Source organism: Rhinolophus hipposideros, assembly GCF_964194185.1.
Source record: "Rhinolophus hipposideros genome assembly, chromosome: 3".
Classification (NCBI taxonomy): Eukaryota; Metazoa; Chordata; class Mammalia; order Chiroptera; family Rhinolophidae; genus Rhinolophus; species Rhinolophus hipposideros.
The window spans coordinates 6,925,532-6,939,828 of NC_138049.1; the positions used below are offsets into that span (position 1 = coordinate 6,925,532).

The following is a 14,297-nucleotide window of genomic DNA, read 5'->3' on the forward strand; positions in this document are numbered from 1 at the left end:
ATCCAGAACTGAAATATATACTGTAATAAAAGAAGAAACAGAGGGAAACATCATAGAATACCACCACACAGAAATAATAGACAACAACAAAAAGGCAAAGAAACAATGGAGACATAGACTTACCAGAAAATTAAAGATAGAATGACAGGAAATCCTCACATATCAATAATCACCCTAAATGTAAATGGACTGAACTCACCAATAAAAAGGCACAGAGTAGCAAATTGGATCAAAAAACTAAACCCAACCATATGCTGTCTCCTAGACACACATCTCAGCTACAAGGACAAGCATAGACTCAAAGTGAAAGGGTGGAAATTGACACTCCAAGCAAATGGTACCCAGAGAAAATCAGGTGTAGCCATAATGATATTAGATGAAACAGACTTCAGGGTGAAAAAGATAACAAGAGACAAAGATGGACATTTCATAATGGTAAAGGGGACTATACAACAAGAAGACATAACAGTCATCAATATTTATGCCCCCAATCAGGGAGCACCGAAATATACCAAGCAACTACTAACAGAACTAAAGGGAGAAATTGACCAAAACACAATTATACTAGGGGACCTAAAAACATCATTGACAGCTATGGATAGATCATCCAAGCAGAAAATAAACAATGAAATAGCAGCCCTAAATGACACATTAGATGAAATGGACATAATTGACATATATAGAGCACTTCATCCTAAAACATCAGACTATATATTCTTTTCTAGTGTACATGGAACATTCTCAAGGATAGACCATATATTGGGAAATAAAATCAGCCTCTGCAAATTTAAGAAGATTGAAATCATACCAAGCATATTCTCTGATCACAAGTCTTTGAAATTGGATATCAACTGCAAAAAGAAAGCAGGAAAATACACAAATACATGGAGATTAAACAACATACTTTTCAAGAACGACTGGGGCAAAGAAGAAATTAGAGATCAAAAGATACATAGAAACAAATGACAATGAAAATACATCCTACCAAAATATTGGGGATGCAGCGAAAGCAGTTTTAAGAGGGAACTTTATATCATTACAGGCCTATCTCAAGAAACAAGAAAAATCCCAAATAAATAACCTCATGTTACACCTTAAAGAACTAGAAATAGAAGAACAAGTGAAACCCAAGGTCAGCAGAAGAAAGGAAATAACAAAAATCAGAGCAGAACTAAATGAAATAGAGAACAAAAAGACAATAGAAAAAATTAATGTGACAAAGAGCTGGTTCTTTGAAAAGATTAACAAAATCGACAAACCCTTGGCTAGACTCACTAAGATAAGAAGAGAGAAGACACTAATTAACAAAATCAGAAATGAAAAAGGGGAAGTTATCACGGACACCACAGAAATACAAAGGATCATCCAAGAATGCTATGAAGGACTATATGCCACCAAATTCAATAACCTAGAAGAAATGGACAAGTTCTTAAAAACATATAGCCTTCCAATGCTGAACCATGAAGAACTGGAAAATCTAAACAGACCGATCACCAGTAACGAAATTGAATCAGACATCCAAAACCTTCCCAAAAGCAAAAGTTAGGGACCAGATTGCTTCACTAGTGAATTCTACCAAACCTTCAAACAGGATCTAATACCAATCCTGCTCAAACTCTTCTTTGAAGAAGAGACAGTACTCCCTAACTCATTTTATGAGGCCAACATTACCGTGATATCAAAACCTGGTAAGGACACCACAAAAAAGAAAACTACAGACCAATATCTCTGATGAATACAGATGCAAAACTCCTAAACAAAATTCTAGCAAATCGAATACAACAATGCATTAACAAGATATTCATCACGACCAAGTGGGGTTCATCCCCGGGGCACAAGGATGGTTCAACATCCGCAAATCCATCAATGTGATACATCACATAAACAAAATAAAGGACAAGAATCATATGATTATATCAATTGATGCAGAAAAAGCATTTGACAAGATACAACATCCATTTATGATGAAAACACTTAATAAAATAGGTATAGAAGGAAAATACCTTAAGATAAAATAGGTATAGAAGGAAAATACCTTAAGATAATAAAGGCCATATATGACAAGCCCTCAGCTAATTTCATAATTAATGGTGAAAAACTGAAGCCCTTTGCTCTACGTTCAGGAACACGACAGGGCTGTCCCCTATCACCTCTGCTTTTCAACATAGTGTTGGAAGTCCTTGCCAGAGCAATCAGGCAAGAGAAAGAAATAAAAGGCATCCAAATTGGGAATGAAGAAGTTAAATTATCACTCTTTGCAGATGACATGATGCTATATATAGAAAACCCTAAAGACTCCACCAAAAAGCTTTTATAAACAATCAAAGAATACAGTACAGTTGCTGGCCACAAAATCAATGTACAAAAGTCCATTGCATTCCTATATACTAACAATGAAATCTCAGAAAAGAAATACAAAAAACAATTCCTTTTGCAATTGCACCAAAAAGAATAAAATATTTAGGAATAAACTTAACCAATAAATGGTGCTGGGAGAATTGGATAGCCACGTGCAAAAGAATGAAACTGGACTGTTTTCTGTCACTATGTACCAAAATCAATTCAAAATGGATCAAAGACTTAAGCATAAGACCTGACACAATAAACTGCATAGAAGAAAACATAGGTACTAAACTTATGGACCTTGGGTTCAAAGAGCATTTTATAAATTTGACTCCAAATGCAATGGAAGTAAAAGCTAAAATAAACAAATGGGACTATAGGAAACTTAAAAGCTTCTGCACAGCAAAAGAAACTATCGACAAAATAAAGAGGCAACCAACTGAATGGGAGAAGATTTTTGCAAACAGTGCCTCTGATAAGGAGCTAATATCCAAAATATACAAGGAACTCATGAAACTCAACAACAAAAAAACAGACAACCCAATTGAAAAATGGGCAGAGGACGTGAAGAGACATTTCTCCAAAGAGGACATACAAATGGCAAACAGACATATGAAAACATGCTCAATATCACTAATCATCAGAGAAATGCAAATAAAAACCACAATGAGATATCACCTCACCCCAGTCAGAATGGCTATCATCAACAAGACAAATAGTAACAAGGGTTGGAGAGGCTGTGGAGAAAAAGGAACCCTCATACACTGTTGGTGGGAATGCAGACTCGTGCAGCCATTATGGAAGGCAGTGTGGAGGTTCCTCAAAAAATTACGAATAGAATTACCTTATGACCCAGCAATCCCTCTCCTGGGTATCTACCCAAAAAATCTGAAAACATGTATACATAAAGACACGTGTGCTCCAATGTTCATTGCAGCTTTGTTTACGGTGGCCAAGACATGGAAACAACCAAAATGTCTTTCGATAGATGAATGGATAAAGAAGTTGTGGTATATATACACAATGGAATACTATTCGGCGGTAAGAAAAGATGATATAGGAACATTTGTGACAACATGGATGGATCTTGAGAGTATAATGCTAAACAAAACAAGTCAGACAGAAAAAGCAGAGAACCGTATGATTTCACTGATATGACCACATATAAACCAAAAACAAGAAAAAGAACAAGACAAACAAATGAGAAACAAAAACTCATAGATACAGACAATAGTTTAGTGGTTACGAGAGGGTAAGGGGGTGCGGGGTGGGAGATGAGGGTAAGGGGGATCAAATATATGGTGATGGAAGGAGAACTGACTCTGGGTGGTGAACACACAATGGGATTTATAGATGATGTAATACAGAATTGTACACCTGAAATCTATGTAATTTTACTAACAATTGTCACCCCAATAAATTAAAAAAAAACATAAGTACTTTTGGTGTTCTTCAAGATTGATATTGATTTGGGGGCAAGAACAAGGAAGAGTATAGAAAAGTAAGGGCTTCTGAGCATGAAAAACTTCATCTTCATCTCTGCCCCTCAGCCCCCTGGGAAGTGTCTCTCTCAGGCGTCTGTATGTCTGATGTCTGGACCTGAAGGTAAATCTTCTTTTCTTTGGGCTTTGCTTTCCTGTAGAAACTGGAAATAAAAATTAAAGTTAAAATAAAGAATCAATGTCTTGATTAAGAAATTGTTGCAAAGTTATGTTATATGTGGGCATAAGTCTCAAAACAAAAGGAGAAAACAAGGATAACAAGCAACGAAGAAAAAATGGGTTTGGCAAACTATGTCCTGTGGGCCAATTCTGGCCAGCAACTTACCTGTGAGTGTTTTTTTACACTTTTAAATCGTTTTTTAAAATCAAAATGAAAATATTATTTCTTGGCACTTGAAAATTAGATGAGATTCAAATTTCAACATCCATAAATAAGGTTTTACTGGAACCTAGCCACATCCACTCATTCATGTATCATCTATGGATGTTTTCATGCTGTTGAGTTGAGCCCTGGCCACAGAGATTGTGTGGTCCCAACGCCAGAAATAGTTACCACCTGGCCCTTTCAGAAAGTGTGCTGACGCTGGAAGTAGAGCATCTATTCTGTTGCTGCCTCGCTCCATCATATTATAGCCAACATGCCATTTTGAATCTGGGACTTTGGGGGTACCTGCCACTATTTCTACATCTGGAGAATGGGTATGATAACAATAACAGCTGCCTCACATGTGTTGAGAGGATTGGGTGAGAATGCACATGAGATTGTCTGTGAAGTCTAGCACTCCATAAATGTTAGCTGAGGTTACTGTTACTCTTATTCCCTGAGGTTTTCCCCTGGAAAGTAGGGAAAGAGTAATGGAAATGATATTTCTGGTAATAGAGTGTGGCTACTATTTATGAAATCAGTGCAGTGGAGAAGACACATAATGAAATAAGAAATTATTATGAAATATGAAGAGTGTTGTTGAAAACAGGGGTGTACAGGGTGATGTGGGGCTCAGAGGGAGAGTACCCAGATTCCCCTGGCAGGGCAGAGATGGTTAGGATGATGAAGTAAAGGGATAAACGAAACATCTTAAAAGATGACAAAGTGCCTATTAAAAAATTATAGTGAAACATTTAAAAATCCTGTAATCAACATTAGCTATATATTTCTACCACTTAGGACCAAAAGAGAAGCACATTTTCAGTAATTACAAAATATGATTATAGTTATAATAGGTCATTTGTCCCTTATCAGTACTGAGAAATGCAGAATTTCTGAAAGTGAGGTTTGTAGAGTGTCTAAGCAGGCATCATCAGCAGAGGTTATTAAAAGAATGAATCGCTGGGTGCCACCATTCATTTACTAAGTCAAAAACCTAGAAAATGCAGGTATCTGAATTTTAGTAAGCTCCCTTCATGATTCTTTTGCATACCAAGTTTTGAGAACCGCTTAGGAAATCATACCATATGCAAGAAGAATGGAGAAAATCTAAGATTTATTAAACACCTACTATGTGCTAGGAAATGGAGTAGTCTCCATCACCTACTTTATTTCATTGAATTTTCACAGTAACCTTCTGAATTAAGTATTATTGTGGTTATTGTTCAGGCAAGGAAGTTAAGGTTCTGTAGGGTTCAATGACATTCTCAAAGTCACGTGGCCAAGTTGGTACCCACATCCAGAACTATGACTCCACAAACCATTGTCTTTACTTCACAGGAACACGTTTGTCCTTACTATGGAATCCATGGAAGCAAGCCTGGAAAGGGGCCTGAGAGATCACCTCATTGAGCACGTCTCTTCCTTTCCTTTCTTGTTGCTTTAAGAGTAGAATCTGAGACTCCTTTAAAGCACTTGTCCCTGTCATAAGAATAATGCTTTTAAGTCTTCCTTCCTCATGAAGCAAGTCACTAAGGAATCTGAGCCAATCGCTAAGAGGACAGAAGATTGATTTAAAAATAGTTCTCAACTGACAGCCATTAACCCTTGGGGTGTGCGAGGGATCTCGGTGCTCATACAGTGAGCATTATAGACAAATCATTCTCTGTCCTCCGGTTTAGAACAGGTAACTGTCAACCAAAAATGCATATCCATGCTTTTCCATTCTTTCTTTATAAAGCCCATGGCTACTGTGTTGTGTTTTTCTACATATCAGCTCAGCAGTTATGGGAAGAAAAAAAAAGACATACAAATATCTGTAAAGCTGTTCTACACCTCTAAGGTAGAGGTACAGGTCTAACGGAGGGCAGGTCTAACGTGGGACCCCCGAGTCCTGAGCATCACAGGGCTCACCTCCGCAGGTTCTCCGCATCCTCAATGGTCTCTGGCAACGCAACCCCCTTGGTCTCCGGAAGGAGCAGCGTCATTCCCCCGGCAATCAGGCTCAGCACTGCTTCAAAAGAGACAGATTTCACAGAGAGCCATTAGAGCACAGCCAATACCATTTACAGGAAAGGTGACAGCTAACTAAAGACATGCCTAGATAATGCCTTTCACCAAGTGGGTAAGTAGGGTCTTCGAGGTATCACAGGTCTAGGTTTGGAGAGGAAAGGATGAGTTCCCTTCTCCTTCTCTAATTCAACCTTAACAGTAACAAAGCTGATACTAAACTCTGATTCCCTTTTGTTTCCTTGTGTCTGTTCTCAGTTGTTAAGAACAGGATGCAGAAGAGGAGTGACAATTTAGATCTTTAAACCTCCAGCAAGTATATGTTAAAGGCACAAGAGTTGGAACTCAAATTCATAAGAAAGCAGGAGTCCATATCAGAAGGTCTCTTAGATCCTGTCCTATGGAATGAATTATTGGACTCCAGAACCAAAGGATGTAAATTTCTGGCCCGCCTTCTAGAAATGACATCCAGTCTTTCCTATGAAGTATGAAAGGGTGAGCTAGGAGACAACAGAAGAGGTGATGCCATCCTGCCCTCTGCAAACTTGGTGGGGGATATCATTTACTTGTCAAATACTTTTTGACGACTCAGGTTGGGCTGGAAAGAAGAAATCATCAATGTCCCATGAAGTCTTACCAAACAAAATGAGGGGCAAGCCTTGCCAAACCTCCACCAGCCTGAAGACCAAGAAGGGGGTGATAATGCCACCCAAATCACACAGAGAGGAACATACCATCACTCCAAGGTTCCTGATAAAATACAGAGAAAAGAAAGATGACATTTCCATGATTCCAGATGTTAACCTTATCTTTAAGCAAACACAATGCCCACCCTAGCCCCCATCCTCCAAGGAGGGAGGAGGGACTGGAGGTAGAGTTAATCACCAATGGCCTGTGATTTAATCAAGCATGCCTACATAATGGAGCCTCCATAAAAACGCTCAAATATGGGGTTTAGAGAGCTCCCGGAGCAGTGAATATATCTATATTCCCAGAAGGTGGCTCACCACATTCTCAACTCAACAGGGACAGAAGTTCCTGTGCTTGGGACTGTTCCATACCTCTCCCTATGTACCTTTTTTTTCTTGTTGTTCATCTATATCTTTCAGTATATCCCTTTCAATAAATCAGTAAATGTAAGTAAGAGTTTTCCTGAGTTCTGTGAACCATTATAACAAATTATTGAACTTGAGGAGGTGGTCATGGGAATCCTGATTTATAGCCAATTGGTCAGAAGTACAGGTGGACAATCTAGGACTTGCAACTGGCTTCTGAAGTGGGGACAGTCTTGTGGGACTGAGCCCTTAACGTACAAGTCTGCACTAATCCCAGGTAGATAATGTCAGGATTGAATCAAAGGACACTTAGTTGCTGTTTGGAGAGTTGGAGAATCGGTTGTGTTCGCTTTTTTCTTTTTCGTGAAGATATAGGGAAGAGTAGATAGAGGATATTAAGGAATGGAAGGCAAAGAAAGCTAGAGGAGAAACATAGAGAAGCTATCAACTTGAAACAACGCTTATCATTCCTGGTAATAGTCTTTGTTCTGAAAGCTACTATCATATATGAACACAGACACACTTTCTTTTGATTAGTGTTCACTTGGATTATCCTTTTCCGTCCTTTAGCTCTTACACTATCTGTATTTATAACATCTTTTACCATTCTTTTACTTTTAAACTATGTCTGCCCTTAAATTTAAAGTGAGTTTCTTATAGACAGATAATAGTTGTGTCTCACTTTTTGCCCAATATGACAATCTCTGCCTTTTAATTGAGGTGTGTAGACCAGTAATATTTCTTATAATTCTTGATGGGGTTGCATTTAAATCTATCATCTTTTATTTCTTTTCTTTTTATTCCAACTGTCCTTTGTTACCCTTTTCCTCTTTTTCTGCCTTCTTATGAATTAAATATTTTAAATGATTCTATTTTATCTTCTTTGTTGGCTTAATAGCTAAAAATATTTTGTTTTTTAGTTTTTGCTTTAGGGTTTACAGTACTAACCTTTAACTAAGCACAGTCTACCTCCAATTGATATTATACCACTTCATGGATTATATATGAACCGTACAAGAGTAAACTTGCATTTCTCTCCTCTCAGTGTTGCACAATTTTACTTCTACATACGTTATAAATCCTACAACATACTGTTACTTTTGCTTTCACTCAGAGGTCAGCGAACTATAGCCCAAACTACAGCTGAATCCAGCACTATTATGACCTTTGACTTAAGAATGTTTTTTACATATTTAAAGAGTTTTAAAAAGAAAGAAAAAATATGGAAAAAAGACCATATACGGTCCACAAAGCCTAAAACATGGCTGTCTGGCTCATTAGGAAATTTTGCCAATCCCTGCTTTTAACAATTGATTATCTTTTCAAGTAAATTACCAGGAAAAAGAAGTATTTCTATTTACCGATGTAGTTACCACTGCCAGTACTTTTCATTTTTTGTGTAGACCCAGATTTCTATCTGATATCATTTTTTTCTCTCTGAAAGACTTTAACATTTCTTGTGGTGCAGGTCTGCTTTTGTACCATCTAAGAAACTACCATCTTTATTTTTTGTACCTTCTTTATTTTCCATCCATTTTTGAAAGATACTTTTGCTGGATCAGGAATTCTAGGTTCACAGTTTTTTTTTTCTTTTCAGTACTTTATAGATATTGTTCTATTATCTTCTTGTTTGCATTGTTTCCAACAAGAAATCTACTGTCCTTCATATCTTTGTTCCTGTTTGTGATGTCTTTGTTCTCTGACTGCTTTTTAAGATTTTTTATGATGTGCCTTTCTTGATTTTTTTTTTTGTTGGAATTTATTGAGATTCTTAGGTCTTGGAGGAAATCAGTGTGTTATACCACATTTCACATTCTCTTTCCTTTTCCTTTCCAATCTTTGTTAGTTATAGCATTTCTTTATTGCCAAATTTATGACATTTATATTCTGTTCTGTAGGCAAAACTACATTTATTTAAATCTCAGATTCAGTGATCATCAACAATAATTTTGATGCATCATTCCATTTGTGTTTACTGAGAATTTTTTCTCTAACAGCTTTTTGGCAAAAGGTTTATAGGAACCATATTCTTTGAAAATTTCGAAATCATTGGCTACTATTTTTATATGAATGAGAGTTTGACTGGATAAAACTCACTGAGCTACACTTTCCTTGAGATCATTGCAGGCATTGTTTCACTGTCTTCACCACATGATATCAATTTGATTTTCTCTACCTACACATGACTTAAACTGTCAGCTTGGGTGCCTGATGAGTCTTTCTGCATCTCTGAAGTACTTAACATTATGAAGTAACTTAACATTATTCATTCTGGGTCCGTTTTTCCTGTTACACAGTGTGCCCCTTCAAATCATAGATGTAAGCATTCTTTTATTTCCAGAACTTTTTTTAAAGTTTTGTTGTTGTTGTTTGTTTGTTTCATTATTTCAGATATTTCTTTGCAGACATATATATAAACATAATCTCTAAGCTTTTTAGTCTTTTTGCGTATTTCAGTTTTATTTTTCAATTCTCAGTCTTGTCTTGCCTTCCCATTATTATACCAATTCTCCTTTGTACTGCTTTCAAATTGCTTTTCATTTGTGAAATGCTTTAATTTAATTTTTGGTTTTTTTCCTGAGCTGCCTTTAATTTCTTCTGTTGTCTTGTATATATTCTCCCAAGAACTATCTCTGCTTTAAACTCTTATATGATAGAGATGAATGAGTCATTAATATTTTGCTTTTATTTGTAGTACATTTGGTTACACTTTCCATCTGCTTTGTGACAATATTTTTCTGATGAGTATTCTTAATTTTCCATTTGCTTTTCCTGTTCGTTTCTCCTTTTATTCTCTTAATATATTTGTATAGCTCCTGGGCAAGTTACTTTTTTGTTTATTATTCATCTTTTAATACTGCGATTTCTTCCTGTGCAACAATTTCAGAAGAAATTTCAGAAGAAATTTGTGGGGAGGGACCAAGCCACGTTCTAAGCTAGCAGAAATTTTCTTTTTGACCAGAGTTATATGTGATTAGATGTTCTGACCTCTCTTATCCCCTTTCTACAGGTTGACTGTGCAGAACCCCTCCCCATGCAAGGTCTCTCTCTCTCCCTCCTATGCTGCTATCTGAAAGCTCCCTGAATGTTTTCTCATAGCCTTGCCCTCCCTGCTTCACTACCAGCCACACAAGGTCCAGGGAATAAAGAAAACACCTTCAGCCACTGCATCCATCCTGCTATTCCAAACAAGGGGTCGTGGGGTATACCCTTCAAGCTACACTTTCTGCTTTGGAAAACTGTTGGCCTTGTCTAAAATTTGCTGTGATAGGCGTGCTGGACTCTTCTAGACCCTCTTAAACCTCACGGCATTAGGCAGCCATTCCTCATGTATATTGTCTTCCAGGGTCATCCTAGTTTCACAGATGGCATCTCTAGGGTATTTTTCCTTCTCATTCTTCTAATAGGTTTAGTATGGTTCCCAAGAGGAGAAAGAAGAGACACGATTATTTTTTTACTATTTTAAGAAAATAAGTCTTAATTTTTTTTTTTGATAAGCACACAGAAGCTAGACAAAGTACAAAACTGGGTCCCTTATTTAAAATTCACATGTCTGTGATACTTCATTCATTCAGTCATTCTACAAGGGCTAGTGACCAGTTAGTACAGCTTTAAACAGTTTCAGGAGTCACAAAGACATACAATAAGTGATTCCTCTTTTCAAGGTGTTCATAACATAGTGAGAAGGTAAAAATAAAAAGACAATTTTCAATACAAGGTAGTGCATACTGATGCCAAGAGAATGTTCTTGACAACATGTGCTGCAAGCAGAAGGTGGGTGCCGTTCAACCCTAAAGCCCCTGCTACCGAAGAAGCAGGGTTTCATGGTTGAAATAGTGCCTATTTGAATTTGAAGTGCTTATAAAGTAATAAAGTAACAGAAATCATCCTCTTTTTTTTCCAGCAATTTAGATTTGCTTACACTGATTGAAAACACTGGAACTTTCATGGCTGTCTTACTTTTGTGGGTGTATGGATCAAGTTTACAATTATTTCTGAACATCTGGCTCTCCTTCCCTGTCACTAAGAATCGTCATCCAGCTGGCTCTGCATGAAGGTCCCAGGCTCTTCAGGACAGGTTACTTGGTCTTCCTACTCAGTACCTCTGACGGTTTACATCTTGTGTCAGTCCCCTGGGTCACGTGGCCATGGCAATGGGATTGTTTGGCCTGGCTGTTTTAGACTGTGAGCTCAGACGTGCCAAATATGGAAGATTTTCTCATTAACTTGCCTTCATCTTTTAGTACTCAGTCCAAGCAACCTTTATAAATGAGAGTATGAGACTTTTAATAAAGGGACGGGCACGAAAGAGGAGCGTGAATGAGCATCATTCTTGTGTCTTATGGCTCAGCAAGGGGCTCAGAGAGCAGTGCGAGTGTAAGAGGAGACTGGGGAACTGGACTAGTTCTCAGAAACCATTGGTCTGATCACATGGGGAGAAGAAACAATTTATACAGAGGGTGAAAAAAGAGTTTAAGGAAATACACCAAATTCTAACAAAGATCAGAATTAAGTTTAAATAAAGTGGTGAAATAATGTTTGTTTCAACTAAGTCTTCTAAGACACAGATGGCAGTGGATACATTGCAAAGATGGTCAACATTACTAGTAATTGGGAAAATGTAAATAAAAGTCACAATACTATCACCACCTCCAAGAATGACTTAAAATAGGGCCAGCCCAATGGCTCAGGTAGTTGGAGCGCTGTGCTCCTAATGCCGAGGTCTCTGGTTCAATTCCCACATGGGCCAATGAGCTGCACCCTCTACAGCTAAGATTGTGAACAACAGCTCTCCCTGGAGCTGGGCTGCCATGAGCTGCTGTGACCTGCCATGAGCTGCCGTGAGCCAATGACTGGCAACCGACTGCCCTCAGCCAGGAGGAGCGCAAGGCTCCTAACACCAGCATGGGCCAGGGAGCTGTGTCCTACACAACTAGACTGAGAAACAACATCTTAAAGTGGAGTGGCAGGTGGGGGAGGCAGAAGAAGGGGGGAAAAAAGAAAAGAATGACTTAAAATAATAAAACAAAAAACTGACAATACCAAGTGCCTATGAGGATGGAAAGCAACCGGACCTCTCACACATGGCTGGTGGAATGCAAAATGGTGCAGCCACTTTGGAAAAGATTTTGACGGTTCCTCACAAATTTAAACTCACACTCCTAAGTTGTTACCCAAGAGCAATGAAAACATATGTCCACTCAAAGATGTGAATGTATATTAGCACTTGAACTGTAATCACCCCAAACTGGAAACAGCCCAAATGTCCACGAACTGGTCAATGATAAACAAATCGTGGAATATTGCTTGGCAATAAGAAGGAACGAAGCCCGGGTACACGCAACAGCGTGGATGGGTCCCGTCGTGCTACGTGAAAAAAGCCAAACACAAAAGACGACGTGCCGTGTCTCATTTACACAACATTCTGGCAAAGGTAAAACCAGAGGGAGAACAATCAGATTAGGTGCTGGAGGTGGGCGGGGGAGGAGAGTGACTGCGCAGGGCAAGAGGAAACGTTTGGAGCTGATGGAAATGTCTCTGCACCAATGGCGCTGATGCTTAAATGAATGTAGGTGTTTATGCTCATATCTCATCAACCCGTGCTTTCCAGAGTGATTTGCTCTAAGAAAATGCTACCTTATTAAACCTGACGTTACCCAGCAAGCCTTCTGGGCCTGCCATTCAGTTTCTCGAGAAGTATTGTTGTGTCACGGGAAAGGCACCAGCTTCAAGGTCAGAAAGATGGCGCTCCACTTCCTAGCTGCGTGACTCTTGGGTGGTCTATTTCCCTTTCTAAACCTCAGCTCCCTCACATGGAAAATGGGGAGAACAGCGATTTTGAGGGCTAAACTGCATCATATGTCTGCAAATGCTTTGTGTATCATTATACAATTATGAACGATTTAAGCAGGTTATGTCCAGAGGTGTCAGTGGAGGGGCTATAGTTTGCACACCTCACTGGTGCTAAGGTTTATACAATGAGTCGGCCTCCCACTTCCTGCCCAGTGTTCTCTTCTGCACCAGACACCTTTCCTCCTGTGCCACCGTCTGCACAGAGCACAACGTGACCCTTAGCCATTCCAACCTCCATATTGCACATTCTCTGCTCTACTTAGCTGTTGACCTTCTCTTTGACGCCCCATCCCCATCTCAGTGTCCAAATGGATCAGCCACTGGGGGCGCCTTTAGAAGCTGCTCTGGAGATGCTGGTCCTCACTACACCTGACTGACACACAGCTATTTCAGTGGCCGCCACCCACTGCCACCATCGTGTACTCACCTGACGAACGTAGGATACAGCTCAGCATTCACCAGACACACCATTTGGAACACGATGGTGATTCCCATCCGGCCAACACAAGCTGCTACGAAGCTTAACCAGTGTAAATCTGGACAGGAAACACAGAGGGTGTGGAACTCGAATGGGGACAGTGCCCATGGAGTTCCCTCCCACAGGAAGCAAGGACTCAGACCTGGAAAGGCTGGAAAGTTTATCTTATCTAACCTTTCATTTTTGGATTTGTAAACTGAGTCCTGAGAGATTTCGGGACTCAATGAACACACATGAGGGGAGCCCCCCATTGTGCAGAGGAAAGAACGTGCTTTTTGAATCTGAGCTCTGTCTCCTGTCAGCTGCGTGACTTCAGCAGGCTGTTTGCTTTCATGCCTCAGTTTCCTCAGCTGTAAAATAGGAATCATTATACCCAGCTTATAAATTCTTGTGAGATTTAGATAAAAATATGTCCAATGTCCACATGACCACTCCATAAGTGCTGGCTCTTTTAATTATTATGCAATAGTGTGGCTGCTAGCATAATACCAGAAACATAGTAGGTCCTCAATAAATACAGTTCTCTTAGGCAATAGGCCTGGAACTGATAGACCAGATTTCTAATCCTCAAGCTCATGTTCACTTCCGAACACAATTTTTAACCAAAACATCTCTCATAATGGTGTCAGATGGTGAGTATTAAGGAAGCAAAGCTGTCCCATCCCGGTAGACTGTTGTGGGGTTCTGATTAC

The 14,297-nt window shown here is 39.0% G+C and overlaps 1 protein-coding gene across 9 annotated transcripts in view; it reads right to left on the reverse strand.

Moving 5' to 3' along the window:
* Positions 1-3,263: 3,263 nt before the first annotated feature.
* The window catches only part of LOC308496302 (solute carrier family 22 member 1-like), a 28,780-nt gene continuing 17,746 nt past the window's right edge, over positions 3,264-14,297 (reverse strand). For 2 of the 9 annotated variants that reach the window (XM_081045302.1, XM_081045309.1), the window contains exons 8-11: positions 13,555-13,663; positions 6,857-6,969; positions 6,124-6,223; positions 3,264-3,988 (exon numbers count right to left, since the gene is read on the reverse strand). In XM_081045302.1, coding sequence (XP_080901428.1) covers positions 3,877-3,988; positions 6,124-6,223; positions 6,857-6,969; positions 13,555-13,663 — 434 coding nt within the window. In that variant the 3' untranslated portion in view covers positions 3,264-3,876. Of the gene's footprint in view, positions 3,989-5,568; positions 5,692-6,123; positions 6,224-6,856; positions 6,970-13,554; positions 13,664-14,297 lie in introns of all 9 variants that reach the window. The other 7 variants (XM_081045303.1, XM_081045310.1, XM_081045305.1 and 4 more) reach the window with 6 other exon arrangements.